Source organism: Ceratotherium simum, chromosome 2 (assembly GCF_057802395.1).
Source record: "Ceratotherium simum simum isolate JZ-2026a chromosome 2, ASM5780239v1, whole genome shotgun sequence".
Classification (NCBI taxonomy): domain Eukaryota; kingdom Metazoa; phylum Chordata; class Mammalia; order Perissodactyla; family Rhinocerotidae; genus Ceratotherium; species Ceratotherium simum.
In genome coordinates, this window is record NC_141901.1 from 6193768 (window position 1) to 6208282 (window position 14515).

The 14515-nt window shown below is 39.4% G+C and overlaps 1 protein-coding gene across 1 annotated transcript in view; it reads right to left on the bottom strand.

The window, feature by feature from the left end:
* Positions 1-3866: 3866 nt before the first annotated feature.
* The window catches only part of F5 (coagulation factor V), a 72917-nt gene continuing 62268 nt past the window's right edge, over positions 3867-14515 (bottom strand). The window contains exons 21-25 of the mRNA XM_087437798.1: positions 14265-14420; positions 11195-11339; positions 9047-9198; positions 6128-6310; positions 3867-4165 (exon numbers count right to left, since the gene is read on the bottom strand). Coding sequence (XP_087293924.1) covers positions 4019-4165; positions 6128-6310; positions 9047-9198; positions 11195-11339; positions 14265-14420 — 783 coding nt within the window. The 3' untranslated portion in view covers positions 3867-4018. The remainder of the gene's footprint in view (positions 4166-6127; positions 6311-9046; positions 9199-11194; positions 11340-14264; positions 14421-14515) is intronic.

A 14515-nucleotide genomic window follows, 5' to 3' on the forward strand; every position in this document is an offset into this window, starting at 1 on the left:
AAATGTCCATACTACCCAAAATGATCTACAGAGTCAATGCAATCCCTATCAAAATTTCAACAGCATTTTTCACAGAAATAGAAAAAGCAATACTAAAATTCCTGTGGAACCACAAAAGAATAGCTAAAGCAATCTTGAACAAGAAGAGCAAAGGTGGAGGCATCACACTTCCTGATTTCAACTATATTATAAAGCTATAGTAATCAAAATAGTATGGTATTGGCATAAAAACAGACACATAGACCAATGGAACAGAATCAAGAGCTCAGAAATAAGCCCATACATATATGGTCAATTAATTTTTGACAAAGGCACCAAAAATACACAATTGAGAAAGGATAGTCTCTTCAATAAATGGTGTTGGGAAAAGTCGGTACCTACAAGCAAAAGAATGAAATTGGAACTTCTATCTTATACCATACACAAAATTCAACTCAAAATGTGTTAAAGACTTGAGTGTAAAATCTGAAATCATAAAACCCCTAGAATAAAACATATGGGATAGCTCCTTGACATTGGTCCTGAAAATGATTTTTTGGATATGACACCAAAAGCTCAGGCAACAAAAGTAAAAACAAACAAGAGGGACTATGTCAAACTAAAAGCTTCTGTACAGCAAAGGGAACCATCAACAAAATGGAAAGGCAACAACATATGAAGTGGGAGAAAATATTTGCAAACTACATATTCCACAGGGGATTCATATAAAAAATATATAAGGAATTCATAAAACTCTATAGCAAAACAAAAAAACCCCCATGGGCCGGCCCCGTGGCTTAGCAGTTGAGTGCGTGCGCTCCGCTACTGGCGGCCCGGGTTCGGATCCCAGGCGCGCACTGTCGCACTGCTTCTCTGGCCATGCTGAGGCTGCGTCCCACATACAGCAGCTAGAAGGATGTGCAGCTATGACGTACAACTATCTACTGGGGCTTTGGAGGAGAAAAGGAGGAGGATTGGCATGGATATTAGCTCAGGGCTGATCTTCCTCACAAAAAAATAAGTAAATAAAATAAAATAAAATAAACTTAAAAAAAAAAAACCCAAATAACCCGATTAAAAAATGGGCAAAGGACCGGAATAGACATTTTTCCACAGAAGATATATAAATGGCTATTAGGTATAGGAAAAGATGCTCAATATCACTAGTCATCAGGGAAATGCATATCAAAACCATAATGAAATAGCACCTTAATACCTTTTAGGATGGCTATTATCAAGAGACAACAAATGCTGGTGAGATGCGGAGTAAAAAGAACACTTGTGCACTGTTGGTTGGAATGTAAACTGGCACAGCCACTATGGAAAACAGTACGCAGGTTCCTCAAATATTAAAAATAGAACTACTATATGATCCAGCAGTCCTACTTCTGGATATGTATCCAAAGGAAATGAAATCACTAGGGAGAAGAGATATCTGCACTCCCATGTTCATTGCAGCATTATTCACAATAGCCAAGATGTGGAAACAATCTAAGTGTCTGTGGATGGATGAATGGATAAAGAAGATGTGGTCTATATATACAGTGGACTATTATTCGTCATTAAAAAAGAAAGAAATCCTGCTATTTGTGACAACATGGATGAATCTGGAGGGTATTATGCTAAGTGAAATAAGCTAGACAGAAAAAGACAAGTACTGCATGGTATTACTTATGCATGGAATCTTAAAAAAAAAAAAGTCAAACTCAGAAACAGAGTAGAATAGTGGTTGCCTAGGGCTGGTGGGTAGGGGATATGGGGAGAGGTTGATAAAGGGTACAAACTTTCAGTTATAAGATGAATAAGTTATGAGGATTGTTAGTATAGCATGGTGACTAAGTTGATAATATTGTATAAATGAAATTTGCTGAGAGTGTAGATCTTAAGCGTTCTCACCAAAAAAAAGGTAACTCTGTGAGGAGCTGGATGTGTTAATTAACTTGATTGTGGGAATCCTTTCACAATGTATACCTATATCAAATCATCATGTTGTACATTTTAAATATATTTCCATTTTATTTTTCAGTTATACCTCAAAAAAGCTGAAAAAATTTAAAACAAAAAAAAGGAAACCAATGTTTTGTGGATGTTTGAAGCTCCTGTATGCATTCACAGGGCTCACTCCACCCATAGGTGCAAGAGGTAACTCTGGTAGTTAGTATCTAAAGATGCTCCCAATGAATTATGCCTCCTGTTATGCACACTCTTGTGTAGTTTCATCCTACATGGAATCTAGGCTGGCCTGTGACTTGTGTTAACCCATAGAACACAGCAGAACTGACTGTGCCAGTTCTGGGCCTAGCCTTAAAAGGACTGGTAGCTTCTGCTACCTACCTCCTGAATACTTGCTTTTGGGAGCCTGAACCACCCTACAAGACATCCAGCTGCCCTTTTGGAGACACCAAAATGGACAGACCACGTTGGAAGCCATGTAATGAGGAGAGAACCTGCAACTACTTGGAGAGGGAGAGGGGCCCAGGTGTCCCAACATTCAGTTGAGCCTCTTGATGCCTCTGGCTACAGCCTTTGTTTGACTGTAACCTCACTAGAGACCCCAAATGAAGCCAGCAGTAAAACCGCCCAGCTGAGACCAGTCAACCCACAGAAACACCAGAGAGAATAAATTTGTTGTTGTTTTAAACACTAAGTTTTGGGGTGGTTTTTTCCACAAAAATAGAGTGCCTCACCAATGACTGTTTATTCCATGTGACTTAAAGGATGCCAGAAGACTCCCTATACTCACAATGTCTATAGGATCGCTGGATGCCAAGTTTCCAGGGAACGGAGTGCTGAAAGGGGAAGTTGCTGAGGAACGGAGAGGAGGAGCTTGGGGCCATAGAGAGAAGGACGCTGAAAGAGAACTTCAACTGCTTGCCAGTTTGGCCAGGGGCCTGTTCTAGCAGGAACAGCTGCATTTGGGCCAAGAGTTCCAATGCTCTGCTTTACAGGTATTAGCCTTCCCTTAGGTGAACCTATGTTTTGAATCAGTGCGCCATATGGTGTCAGCTAGAATGAAGCCAAGGTTACCCATTCAGTTCTCCGAAGGTTATTTTGGTTCTGTTGCATGTCTAATGACCCTAACATTGAACATCAATATGTGCAATCAGTTCCAAGGGAGACCGAGCCAGATTCACAAGTCCAACAGGACTACTGAAAATGTGCTAATTGTATCTTTACTCATGAAGGGTCAGAAAAACCATTGTCATGTAGGTAAGACAGGGTATTTTAAGCATTGGTCATTTCATATGGTAAGATTGTTTTTTTCTCCATGTCAAGAAAAATGAATGATTTAAAAATCTTGTTTATTTCCTTATTAACCTATATTAATATAGACTATTAATATAGACTATTAAATCATATCTCTTTTAAAGAAAAATGTAGGAGTGAAAGCTATCCAGGTCTATAAATGGCTTAAAAAAGTAATATCTCTTATTAATGTGTATAGGATTTAAAAGAACTATAATGAAGCATGTTAACTGCACAAATATTACTTTATATAGCATTTTTTGTGTGTGTGAGGAAGATCAGCCCTGAGCGAACATCCATGCCAATCCTCCTCTTTTTTTTTCCTTTTTCTCCCCAAAGCCCCAGTAGATAGTTGTATGTCATAGCTGCACATCCTTCTTAGTTGCTGTATGTGGGATGCCGCCTCAGCATGGCCGGACAAGCTGTGTGTCGGTGCACACCCGGGATCCAAACCCGGGCCGCCAGTAGCAGAGTGCGCGCACTTAACCGCTAAGCCGTGGGGCTGGCCCCTATATAGCATTTTTAATCATTGTGAAAGATAAGCCATTTTCTTGTTGGTTCTTGATATTTTCCCATTTATATTTAAATTAATGCAGAAATAATAATCATCTAGCTTAATAGTAGCAAGCAGTTACATCATAAAAGTTTCATATATAAGATTTTATTCTCTAATACAAAAAAAGGGAAATAGTGGAAAATTATTAATATTTAAAATAGCTACAAAATACATTGCCCCCCACTCTAAATGGTTTGATATCTTTAAGAGTCCCTCTGTCTTTTTGAATGTTCAATTCTAGTAAATATCACAGCCAAAGAGTTCCAGGCGAAGTGCAATACTTTGATTCCATGTTTTAGGAATGATTCGGATAAACCTGGAAATGATTGGTGGCTTGAAAAAGTTCTTCATGTGTCCTTTGATATTATTGTTTCCTTCAAAAATCTGAAAGCAAAATACGAGAAAATCTTTAATGATGGTATAATGGGTATGAAAATCTTACAGATAATTTTTTTATCCTTTTAGTTCAAACTGAGGGCATCAAGGAACACATACAACATTATCACAGAGATGATCTTCAATCAGTTATGGAATCACACTCCAGACAGACCTCTTTAAGGATTTTACCTCACCAGTGATCTGAGTTGCATTAGGGAAAAATAAAGCAATCTGACATGGTGCTGTGGAGCAGCTGCAAAACCGAGTCTGCCCTTTGCCCCTTTGTAGCTGTGTGACTTTGAGCAAGTTACTTATATTCTCTGATTCTCCATTTCCTCATTGGCAAAATAAGGACAATAAAATTTTACCTCATGGAAGTTGTCGTAAAGGTTAAAAAAGTCTGTAAACATATGACAAGTGCTTAGTAAGTGCCAGATAGTGGACACCAATAAATGGTTAACTATTACTAACATTTAAAATAAAATGCAACCATGCACTTTTGTTTTCCCTTTTTGGTATATGCCCTATATCATCAACTAAACTGTGTTTTATGCCTTTTTTTTTTTCATCCCCAGCAAGTTCCCCAAGATTTACACACAGCAGAAGCTAAATCACTATTTGTTTATAACAATGATGCCTACCCTGCTCTGAGGACGTCCTAGTACAGTGAGAAATAAAACAAACCAGACCAAAGAAACAACCAACCCAGGGGTTTAAAAAGAGAGAGAGGTTCAAATTCATTAACTGAGATAAGCGCTGAGCCCACGATGAGGATTCAATAAATGTCCATCCCCTTCTCCTGCGTTGCCCTTCCCACTGGCTTCATTCCTATTCCCATTCCTGGAATATTAGGCTCATCTCCTTAGTGTTGCCTCTGTGGTAGCATTTTACAAACACATAACTAGGAATTTAGGAGTGTAATGGAGTAGTTCAACTTCCAGGAAATTAGTCTCATCAGTAAGGATAACAATTGTTTTCTGCTTAATAATAATATGACACTGAAAGTTTTATGGCCAGGGGTATTTGATCAGTCATGAATAACAAGTATATCCAAGGCAACGCTAATATGGTGGAAGGTTTTCTAGACCCTTGTTACGGACTGCATGTTTGTGTGCTCCCAAAATTCATTTGTTGAAACCCTAACCCCCAGTGAGATGGTATTAGGAGATGGGGCTTTGGGAGGTAATTAGGATTAGATTAGGTCATGCGGGTAGGGCCCTCATGATGAGATTAATACACTTACAAAAAGAGAAGGAGACATGGCATCGCTCTTTGTGTGTGCATGCACTATGAAGGCCATACGAGGACATAGCCAGGAAGAGGGCCCTCGCCAAGAACTCGACTATGCTGGTACCCTGATCTAGGACTCCAGCCTCCAGCATTGTGAGAAATGTTTATTGTTTAAGTCACTCAGTCTATGGTCATTTGTTTTTTGTTTTTTTTTTTAAAGATTTTATTTATTTATTTCCCCCTCAAAGCCCCAGTGGATAGTTGTATGTTATAGCTGCACATCCTTCTAGTTGCTGTACGTGGGACGTGGCCTCAGCATGGCCAGAGAAGCAGTGTGTTGGTGTGCGCCCAGGATCTGAACCCGGGCCGCCAGCAGCGGAGCGTGAACACTTAACCGCTAAGCCGCGGGGCTGGCCTTATGGTCATTTGTTACAGCAGCCCAAGAAGACTGAGACAACCCCTTCACCATCTTTCTCAATTGGAGCTAATTAAGCCTCACACCATCCCCTGGTGTTTTGTTCTGTTTCACAGGTGGCTCAGTCAAAGCAGAAAGATAATGTGCATGGTCCCTGTCCAAGAGCAGGTAACTGCAGAGGCAGGATTTAGAAGACTTAAAGAGATGGTGCATGTCAGTGCATATTTGTCAAATGCAAAGAGCTATTTGCAAATGCAAGGTACTATTCTCATTATAGCCGAGTTTTCAAATTGCTTTCTTTTTGCCAAGATACCACCCTGTACCTTGTCCACCATTGAGGATTTCTGCCTGTAAGGTTTCCATTCCACTCCCTGGTCACTGTAGTGGATGCTGTAGCTCTTCACATACATTTCAGAGGACAGAGACTTGCAACCCTGTGTTACAATCGCAGTTATCTTCTTGATTTTGAGCAGATCAATTTGTAACCACTGTTGGTTGTTGTTTGCCTATAAAAATGATAAGAACACATGGATAAAACAGATGTTAAAACTTTCGCTTTTTTAGAAATGCACAGAGCTCACAAGGATTTCTTTTCTCTGTCATCCTTTAGGATTCCCTGTCTCCTAGAAGCCTTCCCTGTCCCTTCTTCTTTGTTGTCACAGCACATATATAAACTTCTACTGGAGTATTTCACATATTGTACAATAATTAGTTGTTTACTTGTTTGTATCCCTCACTTTTTGAGAGCAGGGACTGACTTAGTTTTGTTTCTAGGCACTTGCCACAACGCATGCACACAGTTGGTGGTGTTCAACAAATATTGATGAATGAATAAATAAATGAATTTTACTTGAGAAAAATGTTAAATTGCTAAATTATCTGGAAATATTCTCTTAAGCAAGTTTGTTAAATACTATGATGACACTGCTGAAGGATTGTCTGGGACAGAGTTGGATAGTATCCTCTCTCTATTTAACTTATTTTAGAAAAGCCCCACTTTCCTTTCCATTGCTAAGGTCAAATAGGAGAAATAGTCCAATTTCTTCTTTTCTGATATTTCAAATAAATGTAATACTTGAGAGACTGAATAAAGCTATGCCTAGGGCTTAGTATGGTGTAGTAATTATCCTGTTTCTGGCCTAACAAAATGCCTAATCAGATGTTTGGTGATATGCACTTGGAGAAAGAGGATCAGAAGGACTAATTGAGTTTTGAAGTAATCTGAGATGAATTGTCACCTTTGGGAGATTTATCATGCCCCATAGTCTAATTCAATTCTATATGAAATAACAAATATTGATATATTTCCTCAACGACATTCATATGTGCATGTCTGTATGTGTATATATATGCATATAGTCACATGCTATATACATATTTAAAGCAAATTAATTGGATTAAAATTATTGTATTAGATAATTTTTTGTTAATTTGCTAACACCCTCTAGTGATATCTGGTGGTATCTTAGTGTGTCTTCAAATCAAGATTGTACTAGTGATACAGAATATAGATGGCTAGAGGAGTTTTGTAGGCACAAAAGAGGTAGAGACACTCAGTCTACATAAGTGCCTGCATATGTCTGGCTTAGATTTTCAGCCTCTCTAAAGAGACCCTATAAAGACATTTCATACTAATAGAAGGTTAAGTGAAACAAATAGCTTTGACCCAAAATTCCAGATTTAAAATGACAGCATTAAAAATTAAAATTAGCCTTTCATCTTTGGAGCCTTTATTACATCACGAAGACTAAGGGCAAATTATATACAGAGCAAATTTTGTTTAAAGGCTGTAAAGTGGAGGGTGGTGTGACAGGGTTATTCCATGAACAAGTCTAAATGGTCAGCTGGGAAAGAATTGGATGACATCTTTTCTCTCTTTAACTTTTTATTATTTTATTTATATTACATAAATTTTATAAATATAATTTAATATAACATTATTACTTTTATTATTTTAACTTCCTTGGGTCTCAGTTCCCCCCTCTGCAAAACTGCAAAATGAGGTGTTTGGGTTGTTTCAAATGGCGGAAGGAGCACTGACCTGTTCATGGGAGAATGGGATTCCTGATTCTGCCACCAGACTAAGCTAAAATTATTTAATCTCCTTTGTGTTTAGACTTAAAGGGAAAAGTCTGGGCCAGATGCTATGTAAAATCCTTGCCATTCTAACATTCTGTAGTTCTTTGATGGGCCAGAAATGGGGCACAGACATCACTTCCCACTACTACCTTAAGGGGTCGAAACTCTTCTATTTACTCCACTTGCACCACACTTCCCTTTTCCTTTCTGGTGGCCTAATTTAAGAATAGGACATGGAATTCTAGAGAGTCCAAGAAATTGGAGTGTAGACATCTTAAGGGAGAAAGTTGGGAGGATAGAAAATAGGGAACTTGGATTGAGTTGGTTGACAGGATCATTCTGATATCTAATGCCATTCTGATTTCTCAGGTCAGTTGAAGAGTAAAAGAAAAATGAGTCAATTATTAACAGTTACCCTAAAACTAAGTCATCTGAATTACTCAATGGGCTAATATCAGGGGCAATATAACTCTCTGGAAGATGTTTACTAAACTTAGATCACTGATTTATAACCCTGGTCTTGCAGCATTTTACCATGCCTCCAATTGTCTAAGGGAATGTCATAAAGTTTTCGAAAAATGGGAACAAAAAAATTTAAATGGCACTCGGAAGAAAATGAAAAATATTACTAAATTGTGGCGGGGGGAGAAGAAGACAAGATGTTGCAAATCTAAATCATTTATCACTAATGGAAGTTGTCTCAATCAGGAGTTGGGAAACTATAGCCCAAGGGCCAAATCTGGCCCACTGCCTGTGTTTGTAAATAAAGTTTTATTGGAACATAGCCATGCTCATTCGTTTACATATTGTTTATGGCTCCTTTCCTGCTACAATGGCTGAGTTGAGTAGTTCTGACAGAGAATGTATGGCCCACAAAGCCTAAAATATTTATGATTTGGCCCTTTGCAGAAAAACTTTGCCCATCTTGGTCTAAATCAAGGCTAGACCAAGAACCACAGAGATGATAAATAACTTCTCTCTGAGCCAAATTGGAGCTAAAGCTATCAAGTTAACAGACATCCTAGATTCTCAGACCTAGGATCTTAATCTGCAGAAACAGGAGGTGATACTCTTGCTTCCCAGGCCTGCCATGTTCCCTGTAGTGAGGACCTTTGTTTTCTTCTGGGAGGCTGAGGGAACTCCATTCATAGGGGATATTTCACCTTGGCTTGCCAGGCATTCACACGGCCCTGGGCATTAAGACGGGCACGGAAAGGTTCCCAGTAATCTCCCCACCAAGATTTTTTAAATGAGGAAGCTGTGATTTGCTTGTTTTGTATCTTTCCATTTTCCATACCCAGCGGTGTGGAGCATCCTGTCAAGAGAAAAGTAATGTGATTAATTACGCACCACCAATATTCTCCGTATGTCAGTTTGTACTGCAGAAGAGACAAGAAATAATATTACTACCAAGTAACAACAAAAACAGCTATCACAACAATGAACAGTTATCAATCCAGTGCCAACCCCTTTTTCAGGCTTCACATGTATTATTTAATACTCCTAATTATCTCCATTTTACAAATAAGAAAACAAAAGCACAGCAAGAAAAAGTAACTGGCCTAAAGTAATATGGCTAGAAGAATCAAAAACTAAATTTGAGCCCAGGCAGTCTGACACCAAATACCATGTTCTAAATATCTAACCCATTTCCCTCCTTCAGAGTAATGCAACCTCTGGTCTTTGTTTTGAGGTAGACAATACTCCTAAACTATATAGGTATATAAAAACATACTCTATTTCTTCTTCTAACAAAAACTACAAAGAATAAAATATAGTGGACCATTGGTAGTCATATTTAATATTTTATTTTCAACCCTTTATTTTCAATCCATGTTATGCACCCTTTAGAATTTTGCCAAGGCATGAATTTGAATGTCATAGGCAGCAAGGCTGATCTGGGAGTGTAAGAAACACACCTTGTGAGTGAGCCCAGCTGGCTGCCCATCACCATCTCTGTGAAACTTGTTCTTGCTAGGAAATCATGTAGACATTTTCTTGAAGTGTTACCTTACTTTCTTCATTAGGAAAAAAAAAGCCTTGAAAAGAAGAAAGCCTACTGCTAATTCTAATTACATAAATATCAATAAAGTGAGGAGATTTTAAAAAAAGAATGCTTCTTGTGTAGAAAATAGATGTTTTAAATAGATTAACAGAGTTGAATGTCACATTTTAGGGTGCCTTGCCTCTATGATCTGAACACACTGCCATTTACATCATATACTATATGAAAGGAAAAAGCAATGATTTTTGGAGTTGTTTCAAGGAGTGCTCCCGCCTGTACAAAATTTGCATTTTATACGAGAGATATTACATACCACTGCTATCTGGGCATTGGCAAAATGCCCATATCCATATCCCACATGAATATCAAGAGTATACTGTAGCATTATTTACTTTGATAAGAAACTGATTCCAAAATCCAGCTACTTTCTCCACTGTGAACCATGGCTTCTTCCCTCCATCCTGAGAGAAGGATCCCCAAGTCGTGGCAACTTGCAGGTGTGCCTATATATTGCTCTCTCTCCCACCTCAGCCCTTGAACAGCTGGGTGGGGCCTGGAACAGCCATACCCTGGGTCAATTGCTTCATTCTTTTACCCCAGACTGCTAGACACATGTTGTCTTCTGTTCATGCTTTGAAGTGAAAAATTTTGTAAAGCACTGCTTTAAGAGTCAGAAAAGGAGAATAGTTGATAAGGCCCTTAAACATCCTTGTTATATATAGTAGAATTCTATTATGGCCATATATGGTTACCTGGATTTACAAGTCACATTACATCCCCTGAAAAATAGCAGCTTACATAGAAAAGGCTTGGGTACCTACATAGGGTGTGAAACAGACTATACAGTACAATCAAGGTTTCAGGAAGTTGGGAAGCAGATTTATATTTCAAAAACATTCATTTAGCAACCAATATACACCAGTAATGTTGCTATATACTTTCATTGCATCAAAGTCTGAGTGACCTGGGGGACTCTGGAAGAGTCAGACCTAGTTTGAATCTCAGTTCTTACTGAAAATGGACTGTTGGAGGTCATTCTAAGATAGGGCTCTTCCTTGGAGGGTCAGGGTAGTGTCCATATCATCCAGGCACTGTTCAGAGAGATGGTGCCTGCTCTCTGGCTGGTAGAACCAGTCTCGGTCTAGGTCACAATGAGAGTTTACCTGAATGGAACCTCTGCTTCACAAAAGGTTTTCTAGGAGCCTAAGTGATTGAAGATAACTAAAAATCCTATCCATTCTCCCATACCTCCCAAATCTTGATTCTCTGAGTGGCAGCGAGAAAATAATGTATCTTTGTTCCTTACCGTTAACCTCACAACCTTGCAGCTCCAATCGAAGGGCAGGTCTGTTATAGGATCTAGTTGGAGAGATCCTAATATATCTAGCCATAATAGGTGGGTCAAACTGATTCTCTTTTATTGTAGAGGCATCTGAATTGCCATCAAAATACTAGAGGAAAAGAGGAAAGCTTAGTTATGTAACAATTTTTTATAAAGTGATTTTATAATAAAATTTTGGTCTAATTTAATATTATATATGTTTTCATGTGGTCTTAACCAAATCAATTTGGTCTTAAAAAATAATTGGGGCTACTTGCGCTTCAGGAAGATGGAGTAGATGTACTTTGCCCTATTCTGCTTGCTAAGTACAACTGAAAACATAAGAAGACTCTGAAAGGTGGAGAGAAGAAGGCAGGCTGCTAGGGTTCTTGGGGCCCAAGGAACAATATGGTAGTGGGTTCCTGGGTTTTCTTTTTACCTCATATATCCCAGACTTGGAAGTGAAGGAGCCAGCAATCAAGAAACACCAATGGATACAGACAAAAAAAGCCCTAGCAAAAGCCTGCTTTCTCTAGCCTCAGGATCAGGCAAGGGCAGCCCAGCAAGACAGAAAACTTCTAGACAATAATTGCTCTACTTCAAGCCAAACACCACAGAAAACACTGTGGCCCCTCCTGCACCACAGCAGCAAAGGCCAAGGGGGGAGACCTAGACTTCCATGCTCATGCGACTCTAACAAGGAACCCCCACACCCTCACTGGGGTTGTGTCAGAGAAGGCCAAACAGAGTCCTAGGACTTTCATCCCCTCCAGTTCCTAATAAGGCTCCCTTTAGTGTCAGTGGAGACTATCCCATCCCCATCCAGCAGCAAAGAGGAGCAATCCCCCGTCAGGTGTCAATGGAAGAGGCTGAGTGGGAAACCTGGATTTAAACCTCCACCTGGCAGTAATGAGGCTGTGCCCCATCCACTTTCCCTGCCAGAATAGCGTCAAAAGAGCCAGCTAAAACAGAAGATAAGAGCAGACATCAGTAAGATTGAAAACAGAAAAGCAATAGATAAAAGCAATGAAACAAAGAGCCAGTTCTTTGAGAAGATAAAAAAAATTGGCAAATCTCTAGCAAGACTGATAAAGCAAGAAGAGAAGAGATGCAAATTACCAGTATCAGAAATAAAATAGGCAATATCACTACAGACTCTGTAGACATCAAAAGGATGATAAGGGAATACTACAAACAATCCTATACACATAAATTTAAAAACTTAGAAGAAATGGATCAATTTCTTGAAAAACCCAGACTGTCCCAACTCACTCAATATGAAATAGATAATTTCAATAGCCTGTAACTATTAAAGAAATTGAATTTGTAATTTTAAAATTCCCAGAAAAGAAATCTCCCGGCCCACATGGTTTCACTGGTGAATTTTACCAAATGTTTAAAGAACTAACACCAATTCTAGACAATCTATTCCAGAAAATAGAATAGAAGAGCATGCTTCCCAATTTATTTTATGAAGCTAGTATTACTCTGATATCAAAACCAGAAAAAGACAGTACAAGAAAATAAAACTACACACCAATATCCCTCATGAATATAGATGCAAAAATCTTTAAGCTATGGACTCTAACTGTAATCTGTGTTCTCTCTCCAATACTGATTAGTAAGAACCATAATTTAAGATTTCATGATCTGTTCTAAGGTCTAGTGCCAATAATTTATTACTAGCAATAGCTAAATGTGATAATATAAAAATAGTAAACGATTTACAGAAAAAATGAAACAGATTCCAGTATAATAATGCCGACTGACTCCTTGCATTCAGATAGCTTTCTTGGGAAAGGGGGACAGGGGAGGAGGGAAAGAGTTAGGGCTGATACAGTTGGGTCATTGGTTATAAGCCTGGCTGAGCCCTTGGAAGATCCAGCAGGCGAATGTCACTCCTCAGGCACGGCAGCAAAAAAATGTCTGAAATCACACTGCCTCAGAACGTTACTGGCATTAACATTACTATTCCCTTCAGATACAGTGGAATAAAGAATGAAATAAAATGGAAAAGTTAGTAAAATGAAAACTGGTTTTTTTGTGTGTGTGTGAGGAAGATCAGCCCTGTGCTAACATCTGCCAATCCTCCTCTTTTTTTTTTGCTGAGGAAGACTGGCCCTGGGCTAACATCCGTGCCCATCTTCCTCCACTTTATATGGGACACCGCCACAGTATGACTTGACAAGCAGTGCGTTGGTGCGTGCCCAGGATCCGAACCGGGAAACCCCAGGCAGCCGCAGCAGAGCAGGCGCACTTAACCACTTGTGCCACCAGGCCGGCTCCTGTAAAATGAAAACTCTTGGTGGCCACTTTGTGCTCTTTAAGGCACAAGACTAAGTATTTTTCTCTTCTGTGCACCATCTGCCAATCTGAGAAGTCTAGGTATTTAGTTTGATGATAAAGTGATTTTTTTCAAGTTTTGTGAGGTTTTGAAGTTTCAGAAGTCAGGCTTATCCCTTTAATTTGTAATATACAGAGGCATCATATTACCACATTTCTCCATAAGACCCTAAGAAAGCCATTCATATTTCTAACACCCAGAAAGGTATTTTTTGTGTGTGTGCTGAGGAAGATTCGCCCTGAGCTAACATCTATTGCCAATCTTCCTCCATTTTGGATGTGGTCACCACCCTAGTATGGCTACAAGTGGTGTAGGTCCACTCCAGGAAACTGAACCCAGGCCGCCAAAGCAGAGCGTGCTATACTTAACCACTACGCCACTGGGGCTGGCCCAGAAAGGTATTTTTATTTTTTTTATTTATTTTTTTAAATTTTTATTTATTTATTTTTCCCCCAAAGCCCCAGTAGATAGTTGTATGTCATAGCTGCACATCCTTCTAGTTGCTGTATGTGGGACGTGGCCTCAGCATGGCCGGAGAAGCAGTGCATTGGTGCGCGCCCGGGATCCGAACCCGGGCCGCCAGTAGCAGAGCGCGTGCACTTAACCGCTAAGCCACGGGGCCGGCCCCTCAGAAAGGTATTTTTAAAAAAGACATAATCATGGTAACTTTAGGCTGAGTCTTGGGACTCGCAAAGAAACATGCACACAGACCATCACATTCCTTGTGCTGTTCCCTTTGAAGATCTGCCAGTTTGTCTGGTCAGAGCTGTAGGCCACGTAGAACTCAGTGGTGTAGTAGGACTTCAGGTATTGTTTGGCGCCTTGGGTCTGGATCCCTGTGAATAGGACTTCCCTTTGCATGTCCACCTGCAATATAGCAAAGCCATTAAAAAGAACAGTCCTTGTCAACAAGTCACACACTGCCTTAATTCATTGTACAACCAGCTTTCTTTAGAACTAAA